Raw genomic sequence first — 25,627 nt, forward strand, 5'->3', positions numbered from 1 at the left:
TGAGTTTATTAAAGCTTGATCCAATTCCAAGGAACCCTACAGCAGTCTGTCAAGCGACTTCAATGGGGGCTGGACTGGGCCTTTAAATAAGTCTACTTATTTTACCAAAATATGTGAAAGAACTTTCCCCTGTAAATCTGTCATGGCCCTTAGAATTCTTGTGGCAGAAGATGCCTCAGGTTCTCTCTCTGCTTCCTTCCTATTTTTTAATGATTTAATTCATTGCATAGTGAGAAAAGCTTCCCAACATTCACTAAAAATAATTGTTTTCAAGCACAGATAATTTGTTTTAAATGTGTATAGCACAAAGAAGACACCAGAATAATCCTTATAGAGCATCCACTTTACAAGTCTTCAAAAATATGACAACATAGCAGAGATTAGATAATTCCAGTACAAATCCAGCCTTGAGGCTAAATCGAGCCATGACTTGGATGAAATAAATACCTCTTGAAGGTATGAACAACAATTTACATTTAACATTTTAAGATCTTGAAGGAAAACTGTTCAGTCTTCCATTTTTACATGCAATCCCCATTGCTCCTTGAATTGCAGGAGATACGGTTCTTGGTTTTCTGATGGTTCATCAGACGCCTGGCTCTCATAGAGTTTGGACAAAAGCCCCTCTTTAGCAGGCTGATCACATGCTTCATGCTCAAATACTTCTTCAGGTGTATCACTCTCAAAACTGGACAAAGTAGGTATATAAAGTCTTCCAGTATGAGGATCCCAATCTACTAATATGGTCTGTTCATCCTCCTCTTCTACTTCTGTTGTCCCAGTTTGGTCTTGGAGGCTCTGTGTTATTGTTTTTATCTGGGGACAGTAAGACTGTCCTATTTTTTCAGTACCCAAATCCGTCTGTGGATCATCCAGTAGTTCTTCTGATGCAGCAGCCTCTTCCTTCCAATTGAGTTCTTTTAGTTTCTGCACCGAACACATGTCTGTAACCTGCACATCAAGCTGGGGACAGTATGGCTGTCCCATTTTATTGTCAGTGAAATCCCTCAAAGTGATCTGTGGCTCACCTAACAGTTCTCTTGGTGCAGACTTCTCTGTTAAACCACATTCTTTTAAGTTTTGCACAGGAAAAAGGTCTGCAGGCCTCACATCAAGTTCATACTCTACAACCCCTTCATTCCTTTGATCCAAAGCATAGTGGAATCCATGTTGGCATATACCATATTGCTCCAAGTCAGGTAAAATGCTCACAGCTTCAGAAGTATCAACCAAGTCTTTCACTTCCAACGCTCTTTTCACAGGCTTATCATCAACTCTGCTTTCATCATGAATGGAATTGCAACTGTGGCTGGTACTGTCTATTAAATTAATGGTTTCCTGGGAAGTCTTATACTCACCCATCATATTAATAGTGATGAAGTTAACCACTATTTTTTCAGAAGGGATAAAAATCCTTTCATCACGTTTGTCGGTGCAGTGCAATACCTGTAATGGAAAGACATTTTGATTTAAAAAAAATACAAGAGATACCATCTAACTGCAACTTATCTGGCATCTACTTTTAAAATGTACAATTAGGTCCCATCTGGTCAGGGTTCAGGAGGAGAGGAAGGGAGAAATATAAAATGGCCCACTCTCTTTAAGCAGTGACAAGAGGAGCTGTAAGTCCATTGGTAGGATCATTCAGAAAGTTTCTACCTTAAGGCAAAGTTCACAGTGCATTCAGTAATCAGGCTTAACTTCACATTGGAAGTTGTGGGTTCAAACACAGGACTGAGAGTCCAGAGATTTGTGTTCTACTTTCAGCTATGCCACAGAGTGCATTTGTGACCCTGGGGCAAGTTACTTCACCCTCTACGCACCTCCATCTCTCCATTTGTAAAATGGAGATATTACTAGTTACATACTCCTCACAGAAGTTGTGTGTGTTATAACTTGCTTGTTAGCATTTGCAAGGTGATCCAAGATCTTCCAATGGAAAATGTTACAGGATTGCAAAGTACTAGTTAAATTATAGCTGTACTTAGGTTTCTTCCAGTTTGAGAGAGATTACTGGTGTCTACCAGCAATCCTCATTTAAGTACAAAGAGCCTCTCTCCAATCAGCAGATCCTTTCAAATGCAGTAAGTGCAGGCACTGTAAATAAAATATACCCAGGGGGAAAAAAATCCCAAAACCAGAAACCATGAAGCTGTCTTTTTTTATTGTAAGTGTAGTGCTTTAATGCTCAGTAAAATGAGAGACTAATACCACTAATCTGAGAAAGGTGTAGTGTAGCACGAAAGCTATTTAAGAAAGTTCTCCTAATGCTCTTCAGTTCTGACTTGAAACATCTTGGGTATTCCACCTCCCCATGGCTGGAGACTCCCAATCCGGGGAGGAGGTTTGCAGATGTGGCCAAATGGTGGTTGGGATATGGACTAATTTTCACTTGTTACTTAAGTCATGATTTTAACCCAGATGTTGAGAGCGGGAGGTTGCAGAAGATGTACCTTCATGGGGTCTGACCACAGCAGCAACCCTGAACTCCCGAGTGCAAAGGCTGCCCTATGCTAGTGACACTGCCAGGTCCAGTCTCCCCAGATGAAGCTAGCTCCATATAAGACGGAAGGAGTGGCACATTTTTGGTGGTCCAAAAATAGCACAATGGTTGCACTTCCCCATGGTTTTTGAAAGTATTGCACCCTCCTGAGGCACAATCACTGCAAGAACTCTTGTAAAATGCTGCACCTACAGCACCAACCCTGCTATGGGCTGGCTTCTTTCAGATTTAATCGCATCATTCTCTCTACCTTCTTCAAACCCTCCATGCCATCCCCTGTCACAGAGAGTGAGTTAACATCACAAATGAGAGCTAATCCACACTACAAAAGTAGGTTGGCTACTATGGCTCAGGCCTGTGAAAAATTTCCCACCCTGTGAGATGTAGTTAAGACAACTTCAGTCCTGTGTAGACACTGCTAGTTGACGGAAGAATTCTTCTGTTGACCTAGTTACCATCTCTCGAAGAGGTGGATTTACTACAGCAATGGAAGAACCCGCCTGTCGCTGTAGTACATGTCTACATGACAGTGCTACTGCAGCTGTGCTGCCATAGCATTTCTAGTGTAGACATACTCTGAGTAAGGTATTTTTTTTATGATGGTGCATCAGTGTTTGTGCAACTTGCTGTGCAATATCTAGAAGATAAAGTTATGCTTTTAGGGATTAAAAATGAAATCTCCCACACCCTACCCTATTCTTTTAAAGATATTTTCTTTAAAAAATTGTTGACATAATAAAGAGAAAAACTTGTAAATGCTTTTACATACATCTTTGGGCTATCTAATTAGTAGTACAGTTGGATGCTAGTAGAATAATATACAAAACAGACCTAACTGAGACTGTATTGTTTTTAAAATACACTAAAATTGAAAGTTAAGTAATCTGCCCAGTGCAGACATGCTAAATCCTCCAGAAACATAATTAAACAGTGAACTGGAGTAATATCTAGTAATAGTCCAAGAGAGCATCACTATTTAATTTGGTCTTGACTTTTTCCATTTTTAATTCTCTCCTCTATTTGGTGATGAATTAATCCAATTAATAATTTTTGCTCATTGAATCCTCTCCATAGAGCTCCCTGGGTAAATATAGAAATCGTGCCAGCTTAGTAATGGCATTTGCCTCAGTGCACCTTAGTCCTTGCTTATAGCAATGACCCTTTCCAAGACTAAGAATAGTTCCATTTTGATGTTCAGTAACTTTGGGCATCTTTTTAGGAAAGACTGCCAGGCAGTCATGCCTAACACAGGCACAGCTGTTAATATAAGAAATACAGAAGAATTTACAATTATTTACAAAAATTAACAACCAGCATGTGAATACTGCGTACAGATGTGGTCCCCTCATCTCAAAAAAGATATACTGGCATTAGAACAGGATCAGAAAAGGGCAACTAAAATGATTAGGGGTTTGGAATGGGTCCCATATGAGGAGAGATTAAAGAGGCTAGGACTTTTCAGCTTGGAAAAGAGGAGACTAAGGGGGGATATGATAGCGGTATATAAAATCATGAGTGGCGTGGAGAAAGTGAATAAGGAAAAGTTATATACTTGTTCCCATAATATAAGAACTAGGGGCCACCAAATGAAATTAATGGGTAGCAGGTTTAAAACAAATAAAAGGAAGTTCTTCTTCACTCAGCGCACAGTCAACCTGTGGAACTCCTTGCCTGAGGAGGTTGTGAAGGCTAAGACTATACAAGGGTTTAAAAGAGAACTGGATAAATTCATGGAGGTTAAGACCATTAATGGCTATTAGCCAGGATGAGTAAGGAATGGTGTCCCTAACCTCTGTTTGTCAGAGGGTGGAGATGGATCGCAGGAGAGAGATCACTAGATCATTACCTGTTAAGTTCACTCCCTCTGGGGCATCTGGTATTGGCTACTGTCGGTAGACAGGATACTGGGCTGGATGGACCTTTGGTCTGACCCAGTATGGCCATTCTTATGCTCTTATGCTCTTTTCTTGATATGAGTGGGATTTAAGGCACTGATCCTGCAATATATGGCATGCAGGCAGGCTGTAGCGCCCACATGGAGTCTTAGTGAATTCAATGGGGCTCTGCACAGGTGCAGTGTAAATGGCAGGAATGGGGTCTTAGTGAGTAATGAGGAGCACTTACCAAGTTAGCCGGATGCTTTTGCTTGCTGACATGAATATACCTGTGCACATAATAGCCTGTCATAGACATAATGACGCCAGTTAAAATGATGGGTAGGATACATCCAAATACGATTGTTACAGTCTGCTCTACTGTTGGGTCTGTTAATAAAACAGAAGTTATTGTATTATGTAGTTTACTTCTTAATATTATGAGCTGTCACAGGCACCTGTCACGCTGCTGTCTGGATGGATGATGTAAGTGTGATGCATTCAGGGATTTTTGGCATCTGTAGGGGATGAAAATGGTGACATTTGATCCCGAGACCAAATTTTGATAATTCCACTTGTCTTTGCAGGTGGAACTAGTTAACCTGGTGGAACTAGCTCACCCTCACTGTGAGAAAAATGCCTACTGAAAGAACAGTTTTAATCCTGATTTATCTCAGATACAGAACCCCTTTTCTTCTGATAAAGCATTGTTTTATCCAAAGACCCCAACTTCACGTAGCAGAGCTGAACAGTTTGCTGTGTTTCCTGCTGCTACTGGTGTAGGCATACTCCTGTTTGATTTGAAGACTGGGTGAGTGGGTAAGGAGGGAGAAAGAGAGAGCGTGCGCGCACACAAACGTATTCTAGAATCCATTAAACTGCAACAAAGACTATAGGGCTACCGGGGGAAAAGAGAATAGAAGGTGATGAGCTTTATGCCCCGAGGAATAGCCTATTCACAGATGAAATCATTTCATGTGAGCCCCAGTGAGTGGGACCATGTGTATTTTACAGCCAGGGAAAAACATTTTGGGAGATTCTTCATCAGTACAATAGATCAAAATCTGGTGGGGGAAGAGAGAAGGGGAAACTTTCCAAAATCAGAATTGCCCCTTTCATTTAGCACCCTAGGCAGTTCTTACCTGCACCTATTCTTAGAATTGTCCCTGTTTTAACAAGACATATAACTGTGATAATTTCAAACTCTGATCTAAGTTTCATTCTCTGAACATGTTGCAGATTTGTACATACCTTTCAGAGTAGCAATGCAATGTTCTTTGGAAAATCCACTGAGCAAAAGTGGTGTTGTAACATATGTCTGTACATTGACACAGTAAACTGTATTGGATTCCAACCGGGGCACAAGCAGTGTATTGTTTTTAATGGAGAAGACCCACTAGAAAAAAAGAACATGGTAACTTTTATTTAGCGCCTACCCTAAAACATAGATGATGGATTTTATTAAAAACAAACAAAAACAACTTGGAAAGAGCACTATTCTAAACATTATCGTGAGCGAGAGCATGAATCCTAAATTATTTCCATTTTTCTGAACACTAATGAAAACAGAATTAGTTTTACATTACCTCATCTGAGCATTTTACCTTCTATTTAATGCAATATTCTGTAACATTACTGACCAATTCCCCCTTTACAGAAAGGAGAGAAAATGGAACACTACTAGCATATACTCAGATGAATAGTGTGATATACCAGAAACATCTCTCTAGTCTTTCTGTAGGGCATCCTAACAAGGTCCAATAAAGTTACATTTAGTTGTCATTTTAGTTAAACTCATTGAGGTCAACCCTGCTTCTACCAGTGTTAATGAGAGTTTTAACTTTGACTTAAATAGGAACAGAATTAAGCCCTTTCACTTCTCTATTGGCTTGGAAAGCCATACCATTATTGAACAGCACTGTTGGAGTCCCACTGCTGTAAAAAAGCAAACTGACATCAGAGGAAAAAAAGGCTGCTAAGAATGTCTCTCCATAGTTCATCTGTGGAATAATTGTAGCTTTTAGGCATTTTAAAGAAACAGCATAATATTAATACGGCGCAGCTGATAGGGTAGTATAAAGAGTGTAGATTAGTATAATAGTCACGAATGGTGAATTATGCAGGACAGCTCAAATAAGTATTAATAGAACCTTCACATTACACCCTTTATTCTCTACGTGCCACATGTTACAGGAAGACTGCTTAAGACACGTATTCAAGTTTTACAATACTTTTTTTAAAATTAGAATAAGGGTTTATTAAACTCTGCTTGTTAAACTAGGTGCCTGATCTTGGAGGCAAATTAAAAATAGCGATTACATTTAAAACAGGGGCAAAGAGATCTAAAAAAACTTTCCTATATATAAAATTGTTATTGCATCATTGGCCAATATTTTGGCACTTTGCAGAGCTTGCACCTAGCGAGTCCCCTTTGAAAGTTGGGCATCTCTCCTCCCCAATGATATAAATGCACCTGTTTCTAGCCCTGCAAAACTGTGAGAAATTGGACCTGGGCAGTGACTAAATTTGCTTATCCTGGACTTCACGGCATTGTAATTTGGAAGAGGTATTTTTGTGTGTATATGTTGGGGGTGGGGGAGTGGTAGAAATATTTTTATAGCAAGTCATTGTTTTTTCTTTTCTCATGTGCCAGATTGAAGCTGCTCCATGATTTGGAATGTTAGATTGAATCAGGTGAGATGGATTGGTGGGCAGTGTTCAGATGTGGTGGTCAAAGGATGTTGTTTATCACATAAGTTTTACAGCCAGATGTGTGGCATTGTGATGGGGTAGACTAGGCCCAGAGGGAGGCCTCAGGGTCCCACAACACTCGTCAAAGGAAAAGAACAGTGGAGAGGTCCTCCAAGCAGGCTAGAGTGGCTGCAGGGAAAGCATCCAATCATGGCTCAGGAGGGCCCTATAAAAAGGAGCTGCAGCGGCAGAGACAAGACAGTTCCCTGCTGGAATTAGAGGAGTGTAGATGGTGCACCTGGCTGGTCAAAGGAAACTGCAGGACAACAGACAGCTCAGTGGTAGTATGGACTGGAGGAGCAAGGAAGAGCTGGCTGGCTGCTGGGCCTGAGCTTAGAAGAGTAAGAGAAAGGCATCGGTGAAGTGTGGGGCTGCAGGGAAGTGGCCCAAGGAATTGAAGGCAGTTTTGCTAAGGGGACATGGTAGTGCACAGCTGCTATTCTTAGGGTCCTTGGGCTGGGACCTGGAGTAGTGGGTGGGCATAGAGCAGTTAAAGTGTTATGGTGGGAGTGTAATACATGAGCATACACTGGAAGGCTGCCTGGCTCTTCTCTCAAGGCAAGGTCAAGCAACCAGTCGGGAGGGGCAAGGGGGGCTTGGGGAGAGAAGGTATAAAATACTAAAAGACCAAAGAAATGCCTGTCCCTGACTGAAGCACAATCTCACTCCTTACCCCTCCCATGGGGTACAAAAGGGGTGAGACTGTGGGCATGCCTTGCAGGTATATTTCAGCCTCCTAAGGAGGAGGAGGTGGGAGTGGGGAACTGGAACATAGGCAAGACTCTGTAGCATCAGAGCTGGGAAGGGGGACATGGCACAAATGCTCTGCAACGTCACAGCTGAGAACAGACCACTGGGAAACAGACTCTGCTGGTGTGTCGAGCTATGGATATGTTTGCTTGGAACTAACCCCTAAACATTGCATTGCCTGCATTTTGGACTTCTGCTTTCTGTCTGTGTGACAAGAACCAGACGAGAGGATGAACGAAAAGCCCTCTAACAAAATGAAGTAAACCAGTTATGCTATTACTTACAGTGCAAGTTCCATAAACATGTGAAAAAATTTAATATGTACTGTTCTACGGCCTTTTCAAGCTTACCCTTTTCTTTGTTTTTTGATTGAGTACAGACACACTATATTGCAGGCCAGAGTAGACTTTATACAAAGGTATAGATTCCTCTTCAGGGGTTCTTTTCCATTTCTCAGGAGCAGTCAAAACTATTGATATAGATTTTTCAGTGGAAGACACAGTAACTGCTGGTGGATCAATTTTAGCTGGAAAGATAAGTTTATACACTTACATAAAGCAATTTCAGACAGCAATGGTACATTTGATATGACTACTATGATATTAAAATTTCCCAAACAGTGGATGATAAGTTTCATTATAGATTTTTGGGACTTAATATAAAAGGAATTACTCTAAGTTACAGTTATCTGGATAAGCAACTAAGCCTTAATATCAACAGCGTGTATACTACTGGATTGGGAGTTTGGGTTAGGAATCTTTGTGCCTAGCAGACTAAAAAGCCTTGAAATTTACATGACTTGACTTATGTCAATGTGCATAAGATTTCAGCTTACTAAAATGAGCTAGATTACTGGGAATTTCTGGAGAGCACGCAGATTGGCTGTCTGGCACAGAGGAGAAACATTGCACTATACGTTATTATTCTGGCTGCTGCCTGGTTAGTAGGAGCTATAATGGAAAAATATTATTATGGACACAGAACATTTTTGCTTCTTAATAGGTGTTCTCCCAACCACTCTACTTGAAAAGCTTGCAACAGTGCATGTATGAAGTATTACCATACCTTCAAATACTGGCCACCTATTATTCATCACATAGTAGATATATTTCCAAACATATTCAATATGCAATTGGCACAGAAACTCAAATTCTTATCAGATACACTCCAACTAGTTCTGCCAATAGCAAAAACAATTTTAACATGCTATGAAATTTCCTTCCTTTGTACTCTATGGCGAGCATGCATTGTTAATAAATGTTTCACAATGTAATCACAGCTATGAACCCCTAACTTTATTGTCTTTCCTTACTATCAGTGAGAGGATTGAACCGTGCAGTTTCTGTCCATCTGGAACAGCTGCCACTGAAAAAGGCTTTTACACTTGCATAGTATTGGTCCTCGTGGTCATACGTTTCATTGGAGAGGTCACACCATGTTCTACTGATGTTCTTGCATTCTGACTTTTTAATCCATTTACTTATGCCATATCTGCGTGAGAGAGAGAGAAAAGAGAGAGCTGAACAAGAACCATGGCCAGAAACATATTAGTCACGTGGTAAACTGCACACATGAAGAACAGAATTCGGAACCTTCTGCTCCCAAACTTCAGGCAGCTACCATTTGTATGGAGATTTCCCAGTAGCTGGTTGTAATTACTAAGGGTTTACGTCTTCTTTATAAATCAGTGCAATATAATTGCTTACCCGCCATCCAACAGAGGGCAGTAGTGAACATACACACAAGCTTACAACTATACTCCAGGGATGTAATTAAGGGTATGTCATTGCTCCCCTGACAAAATCCCTATTTTAAGGGGTTATCATTTGGATGCAAAATACAGAAAAGAGATCTCTTTATAGGACTACAAAGTTCTGTTCCTTGGGTCCTGTTTGTCAGTCTGGTTGGGCCATTTTGTTCCCGAAACCCGGCTTAACCAACCACTTGAGGATCTCACTACACTGAGGGAATCCTGAAGTTACGAAGACCCAGATGCAAAAAGATACTTAGGTGTCTAAATGCCAGATTTAGGTGCCAAAATCTGTTTTAGGCTGAGATTCACAAAACTCCCATCAAACCCTGTAGGTGCCTAAACTGACTCAGTGCCTCAATTTTCAAAGTAAAAGTTCCCTGGGTACCTAATTTTTTGTCTTTGAGCACACACACTGTCACATTCCTCTAGGCATCCAGACGCCCATTTGAGAAACTGCCTACCGGATCGGGTCCCATTCAAAAAATCTGGCTGCTGGAGGAGCTTATGGTGCCTGCCTTGCAACTTTTAGACCAGTGGTTAGTACACCCAGCTGGGATGTGGGAGACCCAGGTAAGGTTGAATTCGCTGCCTCAGGCAGAGGGGGAGAAAGGATTTGAATTTGGGTCTCCCATCTCTCTAACCACTGAGCTCTGGCATATTCTGATAGGGATCTCTGTAAGTCTCTCCTGTTGAAGCTCTTCCACTTTGGAATCTTATTTAAATAGCCATTGGGCCGGAGAGAGAGAGAGACAGAGAGAATGACTGTAGTCTAGTGAGCATCACAACACCTAAATACCTAAGGGTATGTCTACACTACAAAATTAGGTCAAATTTATAGAAGTTGTTTTTTAGAAATCGTTTTTATTTAGTCAATTGTGCGTCCCCACACAAAATGCTCTAAGTGCATTAACTCGGCGGAGTGCTTCCACAGTTCCGATGCTAGCGTCAACTTCCGGAGTGTTGCACTGTGGGTAGCTATCCCACAGTCTCTGCTGCCCATTGGAATTCTGGGTTGAGATCTCAAAGCCTGATGGGGCAAAAAACATTGTCGCGGATGGTTCTGGGTACATGTCATCAGGCCCTCCCTCCTTCTGTGAAAGCAACAGCAGACAATCATTTCACGCCTTTTTTCCTGAGTTACCTGTGCAGACGCCATACCACGGCAAGCATGGAGCCCGCTCAGCTCACTGTCACCATATGTCTCCTGGGTGCTGGCAGATGCGGTACAGCATTGCTACACAGCAGCAGCAACCCATTGCCTTGTGGCAGCAGACGGTGCAATAGGCCTGAAAACCATCCTCATAGTGTCCAAGGTGCTCCTGGCCGCCTCGGTAAGATCGGTCAGGAGTGCCTGGGCAGACATGGGCGCAGGGACTGAGTTAGGAGTGACTCGACCCGGTCATTCTCTTTAGCCCTGCAGGCAGTCCTATTGTACCACCTTATGGTGAGCAGGCAGGAGGTGAGGATGGCTTGCAGTCCTACTGCACTGTCTGCTGCCAGCCAAAGATGTAAAAGATAGATGGAGTGGATCAAAACAAGAAATAAACCAGATCTGTTTTGTATTCATTTGCTCCTCCCTCCCTCTGTGAAATCAACGGCCAACAATCGTTTTGGTGAGGTCTGTCAGAGGCACCTTGAAAACTTTAATGGCGATTCAGTCCTGCCTGAAATACCAGAGGGAGGGATAGCTTAGTGGGTTGAGCATTAGCCTGCTAAACCCAGGGTTTTGAATACAATCCTTGAGGGGGCCATTCTGTGTGACAGTTGTTTTTGTTTCTCCTTGATGTAAAGCCACCCCCTTTGTTGATTTTAATTCCCTGTAAGCCATGTCATCAGTCGTCCCTCCCTCCATCAGAGCAACGGCAGACAATCGTTTTGCGCCTTGTTTCTGTGCAGACGCCATACCATGGCAAGCATGGAGCCCGCTCAGATCACTTTGACAATTAGGAGCACATTAAACACCACACGCATTATCCAGCAGTATATGCAGCACCAGAACCTGGCAAAGTGAAACCGGACAAGTAGGCGACATCAGCGCGGTGACAAGAGTGATGAGGACATGGACACAGACTTCTCTCAAAGCATGGGCCCTAGCAATGCGGGCATCATGGTGCTAATGGGGCAGGTTCATGCCGTGGAACACCGATTCTGGGCTCAGGAAACAAGCACAGACTGGTGGGACCACATAGTGTTGCGGCTCTGGGACGATTCCCAGTGGCTGCGAAACTTTCAGATGCGTAAGGGCACTTGCATGGAACTTTGACTTGCTTTCCCCTGCCCTGAGGCGCAAGAATACCAAGATGAGAGCAGCCCTCACAGTTGAGAAGCGAGTGGCAATAGCCCTGTGGAAGCTTGCAACGCCAGACAGCTACTGGTCAGTCGGGAATCAATTTGGAGTGGGCAAATCTACTGTGGGGGCTACTGTGATGCACGTAGCCAACGCAATCAAAGATCTGCTGATATCAAGATTAGTGATCCTGGGAAATGTGCAGGTCACAGTGGATGACTTTGCTGCAGTGGGATTCCCTAACTGTGGTGGGGCCACTGACTCAGTTAGACCTCAGTGAAACCAATATTCCCACTGTTATTACTGCTTGCTATGCGCTCCACAATATCTGAGAGAGTAAGGGGGAGACGTTTATGGTGGGGTGGGAGGTTGAGGCAAATGGTTATGCGCAGCCAGACATCAGGGCGGTTAGAAGAGCACAGGAGGGTGCGGTGCGCATCAGAGAAGCTTTGAAAACCAGTTTCATGACTGGACAGGCTATGGTGTGAAAGTTCTGTTTGTTTCTCCTTGATGGAAACCCCCCGTCCCTTGGTTCACTCTACTTCCCTGTAAGCTAACCACCCTCCACACCTCCCTTCGATCACCGCTTGCAGAGGCAATAAAATCATTGTTGCTTCACATTCATGCATTCTTTATTAATTCATCACACAAATAGGGGGATAACTGCCAAGGTAGCCCGGGAGGGGTGGTGGAGGAAGGAAGGACAATGCCTCACAGCACTTTATAAGTTTAAAACTTATTGAATGCCAGCCTTCTGTTGGGCAATGGGCAATCCTCTGGCATCTGGGTGAGGAGGCTATGGAACTTGGGGAGGAGGGTGGTTGGTTACACAGGGGCTGTAGCGGTGGTCTGTGCTCCAGCTGCCTTTCCTGCAGCTCAACCATATGCCGGAGCACATTAGTTTGATCCTCCAGCAGCCTCAGCATTGAATCCTGCCTCCTCTCATCACGCTGCCGCCACCTTTCAGCTTCAGCCCTCTCTTCAGCCCGCCACCTCTCCTCCCGGTCATTTTGTGCTTTCCTGCATTCTGACATTGTCTGCTTCCACGCATTCATCTGTGCTCTGTCAGTGTGGGAGGACAGCATGAGCTCAGAGAAGATTTTGTCACACGTGCATTTTTTTTTTTTTGGCCTTCTAATCTTCGCTAGCCTCTGGGAAGGAGAAGATCCTGTGATCCTTGAAACACATGCAGCTGGTGGACGGAAAAAAAAAAAGGGACAGTGGTATTTAAAAAAGACACATTTTATAGAACAATGGGTACATTCTTTCATGGTAAACCTTGCTGTTAACGTTACATACATAGCACATGTGCTTTTGTTCCAAGGTCGCATTTTGCCTCCCCCAGTGCATGGCTAGCCCTTCCCCACCTCCCCATGGCTAACAGCGGGGAACATTTCTGTTCAGCCACAGGCAAACAGCCCAGCAGGAACGGGCACTTCTGAATGTCCCCTTAAGAAAAGCACCCTATTTCAACCAGGTGACCATGAATGATATCACTCTCCTGAGGATAATACAGAGAGATAAAGAACGGATGTTGTTTGAATGCCAGCAAACATACGCTGCAATGCTTTGTTCTACAATGATTCCTGAGTACGTGCTACTGGCCTGGAGCAGTAAAATGTCCTACCATGGTGGATGGAATAAGGCTGCCCTCCCCAGAAACATTTTGCAAAGGCTTTGGGAGTCATCCAGGAGAGTCACAAATGCCAGGGCAAATTAATCATTGAACATGCTTGCTTTTAAACCATGTATACTATTTTAAAAAGGTACACTCACCAGAGGTTCTTTCTCTGCCTGGCGGGTCCTGGAGGGAGCCTTGGGTGGGTCGGGGTGTACTGGCTCCAGGTCCAGGGTGAGAAACAGTTCCTGGCAGTTGGGAAAACCGGTTTCTCCGCTTGCTTGCTGTGAGCTATCTTTCTCGTTCCCAAAACCTGCTTCCATGTTGCCTCCATCTCCATTGAAGGAGTCAAACAACATGGCTGGGGTAGTGGTGGCTGAATTCCCTAAAATGGCATACATCATAGAAGCGGCATGTTTGGGGCTCTGACCTGGAGCAGCCATTTGCCTCTCTGGTTTTCTGGTAGGCTTGCCTCAGCTCCTTAAGTTTCACGAGGCATTGCTTCGGGTTCCTGTTATTGCCTCTGTCCTTCATGCCCTGGGAGATTTTGACAAATGTTTTGGCATTTTGAAAACTGGAACGGAGTTCTGATAGCACGGATTCCTCTTCCTCATACAGCGATCAGATCCCGTACCTCCCGTTCAGTCCATGCTGGAGCTCTTTTGTGATTCTGGGACTCCATCATGGTCATCTCTGGTGATGAGCTCTGCACTCACCTGCAGCTTGCCATGCTGGCCAAACAGGAAACTGAAATTCAAAAGTTCACGGGCCTTTTCCTGTCTGCCTGGCCAGTGCACCTGAGTTAAGAGTGCTGTCCAGAGCGGTCACAATGGAGCACACTGGGATAGCTCCAGGACGCCAATACTGTCTAATTGCATCCACAGTACCCCAAATTCAACCCGGCAAGGTCGATTTCAGCGCTAATCCCCTTGTCAGGAGTGGAGTAAGGAAATCAATTTTAAGAGCCCTTTAAGTTTGAAAAAAAGGGCTTCGTCGTGTGGACGGGTGCAGGGTTAAGTCGATTTAAAGCTGCTAAATTTGACCTCAACTCCTAGTGTAGACCAGGGCTTAGTGACTCTAGGACAAGGAGCCTATACTATCCCTCCTGCTAGCACAGAAAGCCAGGCCAAGGGAAAAGGGGCATGGCATGGATTCTCCTATGCCTGGTTGCCAGAACAACTCCTGGAGGCCTTTAGCAAAAGGCTTAAGTACAGCAACTTGCAGGTGGTCTGAATTTAGCTTCATGTTATGACAAAGTTATTACAGTAAGGAACAGGTAAAGTCACCTAGTAGCAGGGGGTAAGACAGAAGCACTGTGACCATCATCAATACTATTCAAGGGCCAAATTCTTCCACCATCATTCACATTGAATAGTATCTTAATACACAAGTGGTAACGGTGCTTCTTAATGTAGGTAACGGTCACCAGAGCCTGGCCCTAAGCAACATTCTTAGTCATTCTGGGTCAGATATAATCCTTCACAGATAAAGGCCTGATTCTGATCTCACATAAATTGATTTTACACCAGCATAATTCCATTAATTTCAATAGAGTTACCTCTAATTTCCAAGTGTATAGATCAAATTTGGACCCTTAGAAAATTTCGAAGAACAGGCACATTCTACCTTCCATCAACTACCACATCCCATGCACAAGTGTTAAGAATTTACACAGTTCTTCTATGATTTGGATCCAACCTCTCTATGGCACGATCTCCCTTCATCTCTTCGGCTCATATCTCCGCAATGCCACCATAAGCTCTTATTTTATATCCTTCACATATTCTGTCCTCACGCTTCCTTTAACTACATCTAAACTAAGTAATAAAAAAAATAGTTTCAACTATTTATTTTTATTTACATCTCCAAGCCCTGATTCATTCTCAAAATTAGTTTTCCATCCCTGCCTTTGCATAAAAGTGCCTTTACTTAAACTACTAGAATGGAGAAAGAGACAATGAGCAAACTTACATCAAATACTTCACCTTATAGAGTACTCCCTCTCCTAGTTTTTCTGGTGGTGACCAGTGCAGGATATTCTTCAGGTTTTTAGATTCAAAATGGACATTTCTAGGACTGGGCAAAGAACAGTACAGATCTGCTGGAAAAGAAAATTAAAAAGGAACAATATATACTAAGAATCCCAGAAGACATGTGCTTTAAAAAATAAATAAATAAATTTGCTTTGAAGAAACCCTAAAATGTGCAACACTTTTTTTTTTCTTGCCGAAAAAGCAGAGCAGTATTGGTCATGAAACCTGGATCATTTTCTGACATTGTCTCATAGGAATTGCCCTACTGGATTACACAAGAGGTCCACCTAGTCCAGTATCCTGTCTCTGATAGTGGACAGCACCAGACATTCAAAGGAAAGTGTAAGAACCACACAGTACGCACATGTAGGATAACCTGCCTCTCCTGTTAGGTCTCATTCTAATATTTAATAGTTAGAAGATGGCTTAAACCCTGAAGCAATTATTTCAACCTATTTGCCAGGAATGCTGACTGTTCTGTAATCCTCTGGAGCCATTTTAAACCCCCTGGATCCTTTTTAAAAATATGGGTTACAACTCATTCTGGCTCATTGAAAAATTCAGGTTAGAGAGGCTTTTTTTAATCTGCAGTCAGCTATTTCCCAAAATAATATTGTGTGTGTGTGTGTGTGTGTGTGTGTGTGTGTGTGTCTAAGAGCTCTGTGTAACTCAAAAGCTCGTCTCTCTCATCAACAGAGGCTGGTCCAATAAAATATATTATCTCACCCACCTTCTCTCTCTAATTGTTGGCTTTTGTGAAACAAAACTATTCTACATGAAGCCTGTGTGGAGAGTTCCTATGCAACAGGAGCCTTTCTTGGTTAAAAGAACATTGTGTTGAGTGATGCTGCTGCATACCCTTATTATAATACTGCTGTAGACTACGATCTCTTATTATTATTACTGAGACAGGCCTGATCCAGAATAGTAGGCTTCTACTGTACAGTTGCTGTGATAGTAGTAATTTTGTTACATTATTGTTCAAAATGGGATATTACCTTTAATGTTACTCACTGACTCTGTCTACACTGGAACTTCATTGGCAAAACTTCAGGTGTTTTACCTCTCCCCCCCGCCGAATGACAAAAGTTTTGCCTACGAAAAGGTTTTGCTCTCCTGCCGACAAACAGCAGCTACACAGCCATGTCGCTAAAAGCTGCCTTGTGTAGACACAGCCTGAGGTTACAGTCAAGATTCTGATCTTACTTACACAGGTGTAAATCTGTACATCTCCATTGACGTCACTGTCTGTATTCACCCAGACATAAATGAGATCAGAATCCGACCCTATGTTAGATACAGGAGTGTTACCCACCTAAATTACTACTCATTAAGCCAGTTCTTGAAATAAAGGATTAAACACGGAATTTAGTTTTGGTCTAATATGGGCCTCAGTTCAGCAAAGTACTTAAGTAAGTGCCTAACTTATATTTCCATGTCAATGGGAAAGCTCACATGCTTACATTCCTTGCTGAATTGGGGCCTTAATAAGGCTATCATAACGAGGGGCCAAACCGTGTACCCTTTACTTACAACTCAATCCCATGTGCCTCCTGCCAGGAGTATTGTTTGACATCACTGGAAGCTGAAGGCACTCAGCAACACTTAGAATCAGGCCTGAAATTTCTGAAGTTGAACAACAGCACAACTGTCTTCTTTGCATTATCTCTTGTCCTAAGTATGAGGCTAGAACATAAGAGGAAATTAAAAAAGGGAATCTGTGGCCACTCTGGTCTTTTCAAGGCCCCCTAAACTCTTCCTCTAGCAATGTAGATGTAGTTCTTCTTTAGCTGAACAAAGAACCAGAGGAACGAGGAAGTAAAACATTATAATGTAATGAACCACAGGAACCTAACAGAAGGGTTAGTCCTTGTGGTGAAACCCGACTTTGTTACTGCCTTAAATGGCCTTAAAGAATTATTTGAAGTTTATTTCAGTATCATTTAAATATTTATTCTCTGGATGTGTAACTCTGAAACCATTAATTACACTTGTGACACTGGTCTATAAATCAAATCAACATCACCACTGCTCTCTTAACGGACTTCTCTCACCTTAGGATAACCTAAGGCCAAACTGTAAAAACGAAAGTAGGAAATATTCTCAGATTGATTTTTAGAAAATATTGTTGCAATTCTGCTGGGGCAGCGTTAAGATTACTGCTTTTATTTGAAAGAGATTTTCTGGTTTAGGGTGGAAATATAATCTTAACTCTGGAGTTTCCAGTCATCAAAATATATATAAACATTTTTGAAAGGTAATATACAGTCAAAACACTAGTATGTACCTACATGCTTAACTTCAACTTATAAATATCCTCCACAAATCTCTTGATTAACGTTGCCCCTTTTGGCCTGAGCAATAAGCCAATATTTGGGGCCTTGCAAGATTGTCGCAGTTAGGTAGAGAAATTAATGATATGAGTTATGTATTTCTTTGTGCAATCCTGTATATTTACAAAGAATGTACACAAAAGCGAAGTACCCTTAATGCAGTAGAAACAAACCAACAGCAGGCAGTTTCCTTGCTCTCTCTTTCCAAGTCTGCCTCCCTAGTGATTTCTATGCCCAAGCAGCAGTGCCTCTCTGCTCCCTCTCAGGGCCACATTAGGGTTGCCAGGTGCCCAGTTTTTCACCAGAAAGTCCAGTCGAAAAGGGGACCTGGCAGCATCTGGTTAGATGTACTGACTGGACACCTAAAGTCTGGTTACTGAAGGTGGAAGGTGCCGAGTCACCAACCTGCACCAGTCCATGCTCAGCCGGAGCTGCCTCCTACTTGCATCTCGGGGGCAGGCAGGCAGGCGGGGAGAGGGAGGTGGAGAGGATCCAGCTACAGGGAAGGAGGATGGGGGAGAGCAGCAAGTGACAGGGGGAAGGGAGGGAGGGAATAAGTGAGTGAGCTGGGGCGAGGCCTTGAGGGAAGAGGTAGAGCAGGGGCGGGATCTCAGGGGAAGAGGCAGGGCAGGGCGTGGTTGTCATCAATTATAAAGCTGGCAACCCTATGTTACACTCCTGACTGCTTAGCTTGCTTTCTGCTGGCTTCTTCTTCCTTTTTTGTCTCTCACACACATCTTACAGATACATGAGCTATAGGATTATTAGGCAACCACTCCCATAGAAACTCCTCTTAATCTTCTAGGGTAACTTTTTGCTCAGGCCTTGCCAGGTGTCCCACTGCCTTGAGTGGTGGCTTCTCATGTTTCCAGTGATCTCACAACATAAAGAGGCAATTAATCAGACAGCTGCAGCGGCACAGGAGCTAGCAAACAGAGCTCTAAACAGGGGAGTTTGAGTGGGAGTTTGCAAGGGGAGTTTGGTTTGTGGTGCTTGTTTGGGGTTTGCTTTTGCTGGGGGGTGTGTGGTCTTTTGGGTGTGGCTTGTGTTTCCCAGATTAACAGGATTTAGGTGGGAAGGAGATGACAGATACAGAGGCAGCTGTGGGAGTGACTCCTGTAGTGAAAGACACATTGAGGATGACTGGATGTGGAAGCTGTGGTATGTACATGCTCCTGGAGGGGGGAACCGGTAGGAGTTTTTTCTGCATGAAATGTCGTCTGATAGAGCTGATGGAGGAAAAGATCCGAGGTTTGGAGATGCAGGTGGAAAGTCTGGTTGAGTTTAAGAAGGGGTTTGAGCAGATGATGGAGCAAAGATATGAGGTATCTGAAGGGAAAAGCTCAGACTCACGGATGGAAGCAGGGCTGGGGAATTTTGAGGAGAGACTGGGTGAGGAAAGTGGTCAGTGGAAACATGTGACTCAAAGAACCAGGCAGAGAAAAAGACAGGCTAGTGAAGGAGAAACAGAGCTTAGGAACAGGTTTGCAGAGTTGGAAAATGAAGAAGGGGCTCAGCAGGTACTTGTTGAAGGTGGAAGGGTAAGGAAGAAGAGAAGAGAGGCTAGTCCTATAGAAAAAGGGGAAGAGTCAAGGGAGACTACACCAAATATGAGCCCCAGGAGGATACAGGATGGGTTGAAGAGGATTGTAAGGGAAAATAGGAATGGAAAGAACTTGCAGCCAGAGGGAACAGGGGAGAGACTGGAGAATAGCACTGTCACCAGGAAAAGGCAGGTCTATGTGATCGGGGACTCTTTATTGAGAAGAATAGACAGGCCTGTAACTAGAGCTGATCCTGAGAATAGAAGGGTGTGCTGTCTTCCGGGTGCAAAGATACGGGATGTAGACCTGAGGTTGAAAAGGATCCTAAAGGGAGCGGGAAAGAATCCCCTAATTATCCTTCATGTGGGAACAAATGATACAGCCAGATTCTCGCTGGAAAGTATCAAGGGAGACTATGCTAGGCTGGGGAAGACGCTTAAGGAAATTGAGGCTCAGGTGATCTTTAGCGGGATCCTTCCTGTTCCTAGAGAAGGGCAACAAAGGTCTGACAAGATTATACTGTCAACAGATGGCTTACGCAGTGGTGCTATAAGGAGGGCTTTGGGATGTATGGCCACTGGGAGGCATTCACGGACAGAGGTCAGTTCTCTCGGGATGGACTTCATCTGAGTAGGGAAGGAAATAGACTTCTAGGATCGAGGCTGGCACAACTGATAAAGAGATCTTTAAACTAGGAATTGGGGGGAGATGGATGGGAGATGTCCAGAAAATCTCCACGCCAGATTTTAGCACTGGGAGGGAAGAAGACGAAGTAAGAAAGGATACAGCCATGGGTAGGAGAATGTATATAAGGAGCGAGGGCGGTGTGGATACTAGTCTAATAGGTTATACTGGCTGTAGAATGACTGTGCCTAATAGGGTACAAAATGTGAGCGAGTCCAAACAGAAAAAATTAAGATGTTTGTACACCAATGCGAGGAGTCTAGGTAACAAAATGGAGGAACTAGAGCTACTGGTGCAGGAAGTGAAACCAGATATTATAGGGATAACAGAAACATGGTGGAATAGTAGTCATGACTGGACTACAGGTATTGAAGGGTATGTGCTGTTTAGGAAAGACAGAAACAAAGGTAAAGGGGGTGGAGTAGCATTGTATATCAATGATGAGTTAGAATGTAAAGAAATAAGAAGCGATGCAATGGATAAGACAGAGTCCGTCTGGGCAAAAATTACATTGGGGAAGAAAACTAGTAAAGCCTCTCCTACGATAGTGCTTGGGGTGTGCTATAGACCTCCGGGATCTAATTTGGATATGGATAGAGCCCTTTTTAATGTCTTTAATCAAGTAAATACTAATGGAAACTGCGTGATCATGGGAGACTTTAACTTCCCAGATATAGACTGGAGGACCAGTGCTAGTAATAATAATAGGGCTCAGATTTTCCTAGATGCGATAGCTGATGGATTCCTTCATCAAGTAGTTGCTGAACCGACTAGAGGGGATGCCATTTTAGATTTAATTTTGGTGAGTAGCGAGGACCTCAGAAGAAATGGTTGTAGGGGACAATCTTGGCTCAAGTGATCATGAGCTAATTCAGTTCAAACTAAATGGAAGGATTAACAAAAATAAATTTGCAACTAGGGTTTTTGATTTCAAAAGGGCTGACTTTCAAAAATTAAGGAAATTAGTTAGGGAAGTGGATTGGACTGAAGAACTTATGGATCTAAAAAAGGTAGAGGAGGCCTGGGATTACTTTAAATCAAAACTGCAGAAGCTATCGGAAGCCTGTATCCCAAGAAAGGGGAAAAAATTCATAGGAAGGAGTTGTAGACCAAGCTGGATGAGAAGCATCTTAGAGAGGTGATTAAGAAGAAGCAGAAAGCATACAGGGAGTGGAAGATGGGAGGGATCAGCAAGGAAAGCTACCTAATTGAGGTCAGAAGATGTAGGGATAAAGTGAGAGAGGCTAAAAGTCGAGTAGAGTTGGACCTTGCAAAGGGAATTAAAACCAATAGTAAAAGGTTCTATAGCCATATAAATAAGAAGAAAACTATGAAGGAAGAAGTTGGGCCGCTTAACACTGAGGATGGAGCGGAGGTTAAAGATAATCTAGGCATGGCCCAATATCTAAACAAATACTTTGCCTCAGTCTTTAATAAGGCTAAAGAGGATCTTGGGGATAATGGTAGCATGACAAATGGGAAGGAGGATATAGAGGTAGATATTACCATATCAGAGGTAGAAGCGAAACTGAAACAGCTTAATGGGACTAAATCGGGGGGCCCAGATAATCTTCATCCAAGAATATTAAAGGAATTGGCACCTGAAATTGCAAGCCCATTAGCAAGAATTTTTAATGAATCTGTAAACTCAGGAATAGTACCGAATGATTGGAGAATTGCTAATATAGTTCCTATTTTTAAGAAAGGAAAAAAAAAGTGATCCGGGTAACTACAGGCCAGTTAGTTTGACATCTGTAGTATGCAAGGTGCTGGAAAAAATTTTGAAGGAGAAATTAGTTAAGGACATTGAAGTCAATGGTAAATGGGACAAAATACAACATGGTTTTACAAAAGGTAGATCGTGCCAAACCAACCTAATCTCCTTTTTTGAAAAAGTAACAGATTTTTTAGATACAGGAAATGCAGTGGATCTAATTTACCTAGATTTCAGTAAGGCATTTGATACCGTGCCACATGGGGAATTATTAGTTAAATTGGAGAAGATGGGGATCAATATGAACATCAGAAGGTGGATAAGGAATTGGTTAAAGGGGTGACTGCAACGGGTCCTACTGAAAGGTGAACTGTCAGGTTGGAGGGAGGTTACCAGTGGAGTTCCTCAGGGATCGGTTTTGGGACCAATCTTATTTAATCTTTTTGTTACTGACCTTGGCACAAAAAGTGGGAGTGTGCTAATAAAGTTTGCAGATGATACAAAGCTGGGAGGTATTGCCAATTCGGAGAAGGATCGGGATATTATACAGGAGGATCTGGATGACCTTGTAAACTGGAGTAATAGTAATAAGATGAAATTTAATAGTGAGAAGTGTAAGATTATGCATTTAGGGATTAATAACAAGAATTTTAGTTATAAGTTGGGGACGCATCAATTAGAAGTAACGGAAGAGGAGAAGGACCTTGGAGTATTGGTTGATCATAGGATGACTATGAGCTGCCAATGTGATATGGCTGTGAAAAAAGCTAATGCGGTTTTGGGATGCATCAGGAAAGGCATTTCCAGTAGGGATAAGGAGGTTTTAGTACCGTTATACAAGGCACTGGTGAGACCTCACCTAGAATACTGTGTGCAGTTCTGGTCTCCCATGTTTAAAAAGGATGAATTCAAACTGGAGCAGGTACAGAGAAGGGCTACTAGGATGATCCGAGGAATGGAAAACTTGTCTTATGAAAGGAGACTTAAGGAGCTGGGCTTGTTTAGCCTAACTAAACGAAGGTTGAGGGGAGATATGATTGCTCTCTATAAATATATCAGAGGGATAAATATAGGAGAGGGAGAGGAATTATTTAAGCTCAGCACCAATGTGGACACAAGAACAAATGGGTATAAACTGGCCACCAAGAAGTTTAGACTTGAAATCAGACGAAGGTTTTTAACCATCAGAGGAGTGAAGTTTTGGAATAACCTTCCAAGGGAAGCAGTGGGGGCAAAAGATCTATCTGGTTTTAAGATTCTACTCGATAAGTTTATGGAGGAGATGGTATGATGGGATAATGGGATTTTGGTAAGTAATTGATCTTTAAATATTCAGGGTAAATAGGCCAAATCCCCTGAGATGGGATATTAGATGGATGGGATCTGAGTTACTATAGAATATTCTTTTCTGGGTATCTGGCTGGTGAATCTTGCCCATGTGCTCAGGGTTTAGCTGATTGCCATATTTGGGGTCGGGAAGGAATTTTCCTCCAGGGCAGATTGGAGAGGCCCTGGAGGTTTTTTTGCTTTCCTCTGTAGCATGGGACATGGTTGACTGGAGGGAGGCTTCTCTGCTCCTTGAAGTTTTGAACCATGATTTAAGGACTTCAATAGCTCAGAGATGGGTGAGGTTTTTCATAGGAGTGGGTGGGTGAGATTCTGTGGCCTGCGCTGTGCAGGAGGTCGGACTAGATGATCAGAATGGTCCCTTCTGACCTTAGTATCTATGAATCGCTCCTTCCATTTAGCCTGAAAGAAAGGTGCTTAGGATACCCATTTATGTTAAGCAACTCTGTGATCTTATAGAATAAAGATCTGCTTGATGGTTGCCATTAACACCTTCCAGCATAATAAGAACAATCAGGGATGACCTGGTTCGGACAAAATCATCATCACAGGTAGATTTCCGAAGATACTTAGGTGCCCTACTCCATTGAAAATCTCTCTCAGTTGCAGGTCTCAGTGGTAGCTGTGTTAATCTGTATCAGCAAAAACAACTGAGGAGTCCTTGTAGCACCTTAGAGACTAAGAAATTTATCTGGGCATAAGCTTTTGTGGGCTAGAACCCACTTCATCAGATGTATGAAGTAAAAGATACAGGAGCAGGTATAAATACATGAAAGGATGGGGGATGCTTTACCAAGTATTAGGTCAGTCTAATGAGATAAATCAATTAACAGAAGGATACCAAGGGAGAAGAAATAACTTTTGAAGTGGTAAGAGAGTGGCGCATTACAGATAGTTGACAAAAAGGTGAGAGTAACAGAAGGGAGAAATTAGTATTGGGAAAATTAAGTTTAGGGATTGTAATGACCCAACCACTCCCAGTCTTTATTCAGGCCTAATCTGATGGTATCTAGTTTGCAAATTAATTCCAGTTCTGCAGCTTGATGTTGGAGTCTGTTTTTGAAGTTTTTTTTGTTGAAGAATTGCCACTTTGAAGTCTGTTATTGAGTGACCAGAGAGATTGAAGTGTTCTCCTACTGGTTTTTGAATGTTATGATTCCTGATGTCAGATTTGTGTCCATTTATTCTTTTGTGTAGAGACTGTCCGGTTTGGCCAATGTACATGGCAGAGGGGCATTGCTGCTCTGTGACTGTGCTCTCAGTCACAATTGGCCCTGACCCTCTTATTGAAAATGCCCATTTCCACCCTCCACCTTCCCTCCATTGTCTGGTGCTCAAACCCCAAAGTCCCCAGCTTCTCCCTATCTTTGAAGATCATAGTGGAGCCCATCAGGCATGATAATATTATAGGCCAGGTCTACACTATAAATGTACATGGGTAGAACTACATCGCTCAAAGGTGTGAAAAATCTACAGCCCTTGAGCAATGCAGTTCTACTGACCTAGCCTTTGGTGTAGACAGCGCTATGTCTATGGGAGGGCTTCTCACCTCAACATAGCTACTGCCTCCCATGGAGATAGATTAACTATGCCAACGGGAGAAGCTTTCCCTTTAGCAGAGTAGTGTCTTCACTGAAATGTTACAGTGGCGCTGCAGCGTTTTAAGTGTAGACCTGCCCCTAGTTTTGCTGTACTACTGTTTCTTTCACATTTCCCAGCACTCTGATGCATTCTTGTTAGGTGTCTGATGTCGAAGCTCCACAGCACACAAGATTCCAACAATCAAATGCTACTTGCCCTAGGTCACCCTATCAGAGGCACAAAATGCACTCTGGCATGGGTGGTGCGTCCAATAGGCTGGGGAAGGCTGTGCCTCCCCAAGCAGCCCCGCGTGGTCCTGCCCACACTCCCCCAAAACCCCTTCCTGCTTGCCCTTTCCCCCTTGGCCCCAGCCCAAGCAGACTGCTCCTCTTCAGTGCTGGTGGGGCTGGGGCTAGGGTGGCCAGGACTTGGGTGGCTGGGGCTGCCCAGCGCTGGGGGGCCCCTGGGTGCTGGGGCTGCATCGCCCAGTGCTGGGGGTGGGGTGGCGCACACCCTGCACTTAAGGGGTTAAGGTTGGTTAACGGTAAGCCTAATGCTTACCAGTTAACCGTTTAACATCCCTATCGAGGATCAATAATTATATCCAGATGAAAAGGTGAAACCTCCTGACCAGGGGAACCAACAAAGCTGCACAAAATTGGAAAGACTGATTAATATGCAAGAGCTGCATCTAAAACACCAATATACATATCACTGCAAAGAAAAAAAAAAAGCCAGCAATAAACTAGCCTGCTAAAGACGTATGCCCACAACCATCACAAGCAGGCTACTTCACCGCAGTGAAATGTATATGGCGAAGGCAAACTATCAGCAAAAACAGAACCAGTGACCACA

General features: G+C 43.1%; 1 protein-coding gene across 5 annotated transcripts in view; it reads right to left on the reverse strand.

Moving 5' to 3' along the window:
* Positions 1-328: 328 nt before the first annotated feature.
* IL20RA (interleukin 20 receptor subunit alpha) overlaps positions 329-25,627 on the reverse strand; it is a 43,435-nt gene continuing 18,136 nt past the window's right edge. Inside the window, exons 1-7 of one of the 5 annotated variants that reach the window (XM_038395875.2) lie at positions 17,103-17,130; positions 15,508-15,634; positions 9,191-9,369; positions 8,229-8,404; positions 5,629-5,773; positions 4,628-4,767; positions 329-1,446 (exon numbers count right to left, since the gene is read on the reverse strand). In XM_038395875.2, the coding sequence (XP_038251803.2) occupies positions 508-1,446; positions 4,628-4,767; positions 5,629-5,773; positions 8,229-8,404; positions 9,191-9,369; positions 15,508-15,634; positions 17,103-17,115 (1,719 nt within the window). In that variant the 5' untranslated portion in view covers positions 17,116-17,130 and the 3' untranslated portion in view covers positions 329-507. Of the gene's footprint in view, positions 1,447-4,627; positions 4,768-5,628; positions 5,774-8,228; positions 8,405-9,190; positions 9,370-15,507; positions 15,638-17,102; positions 17,131-25,627 lie in introns of those variants that run through there. The other 4 variants (XM_038395874.2, XM_043511063.1, XM_043511061.1 and 1 more) reach the window with 4 other exon arrangements.

The sequence above is a fragment of the Dermochelys coriacea genome, chromosome 3, assembly GCF_009764565.3.
Source record: "Dermochelys coriacea isolate rDerCor1 chromosome 3, rDerCor1.pri.v4, whole genome shotgun sequence".
Classification (NCBI taxonomy): domain Eukaryota; kingdom Metazoa; phylum Chordata; order Testudines; family Dermochelyidae; genus Dermochelys; species Dermochelys coriacea.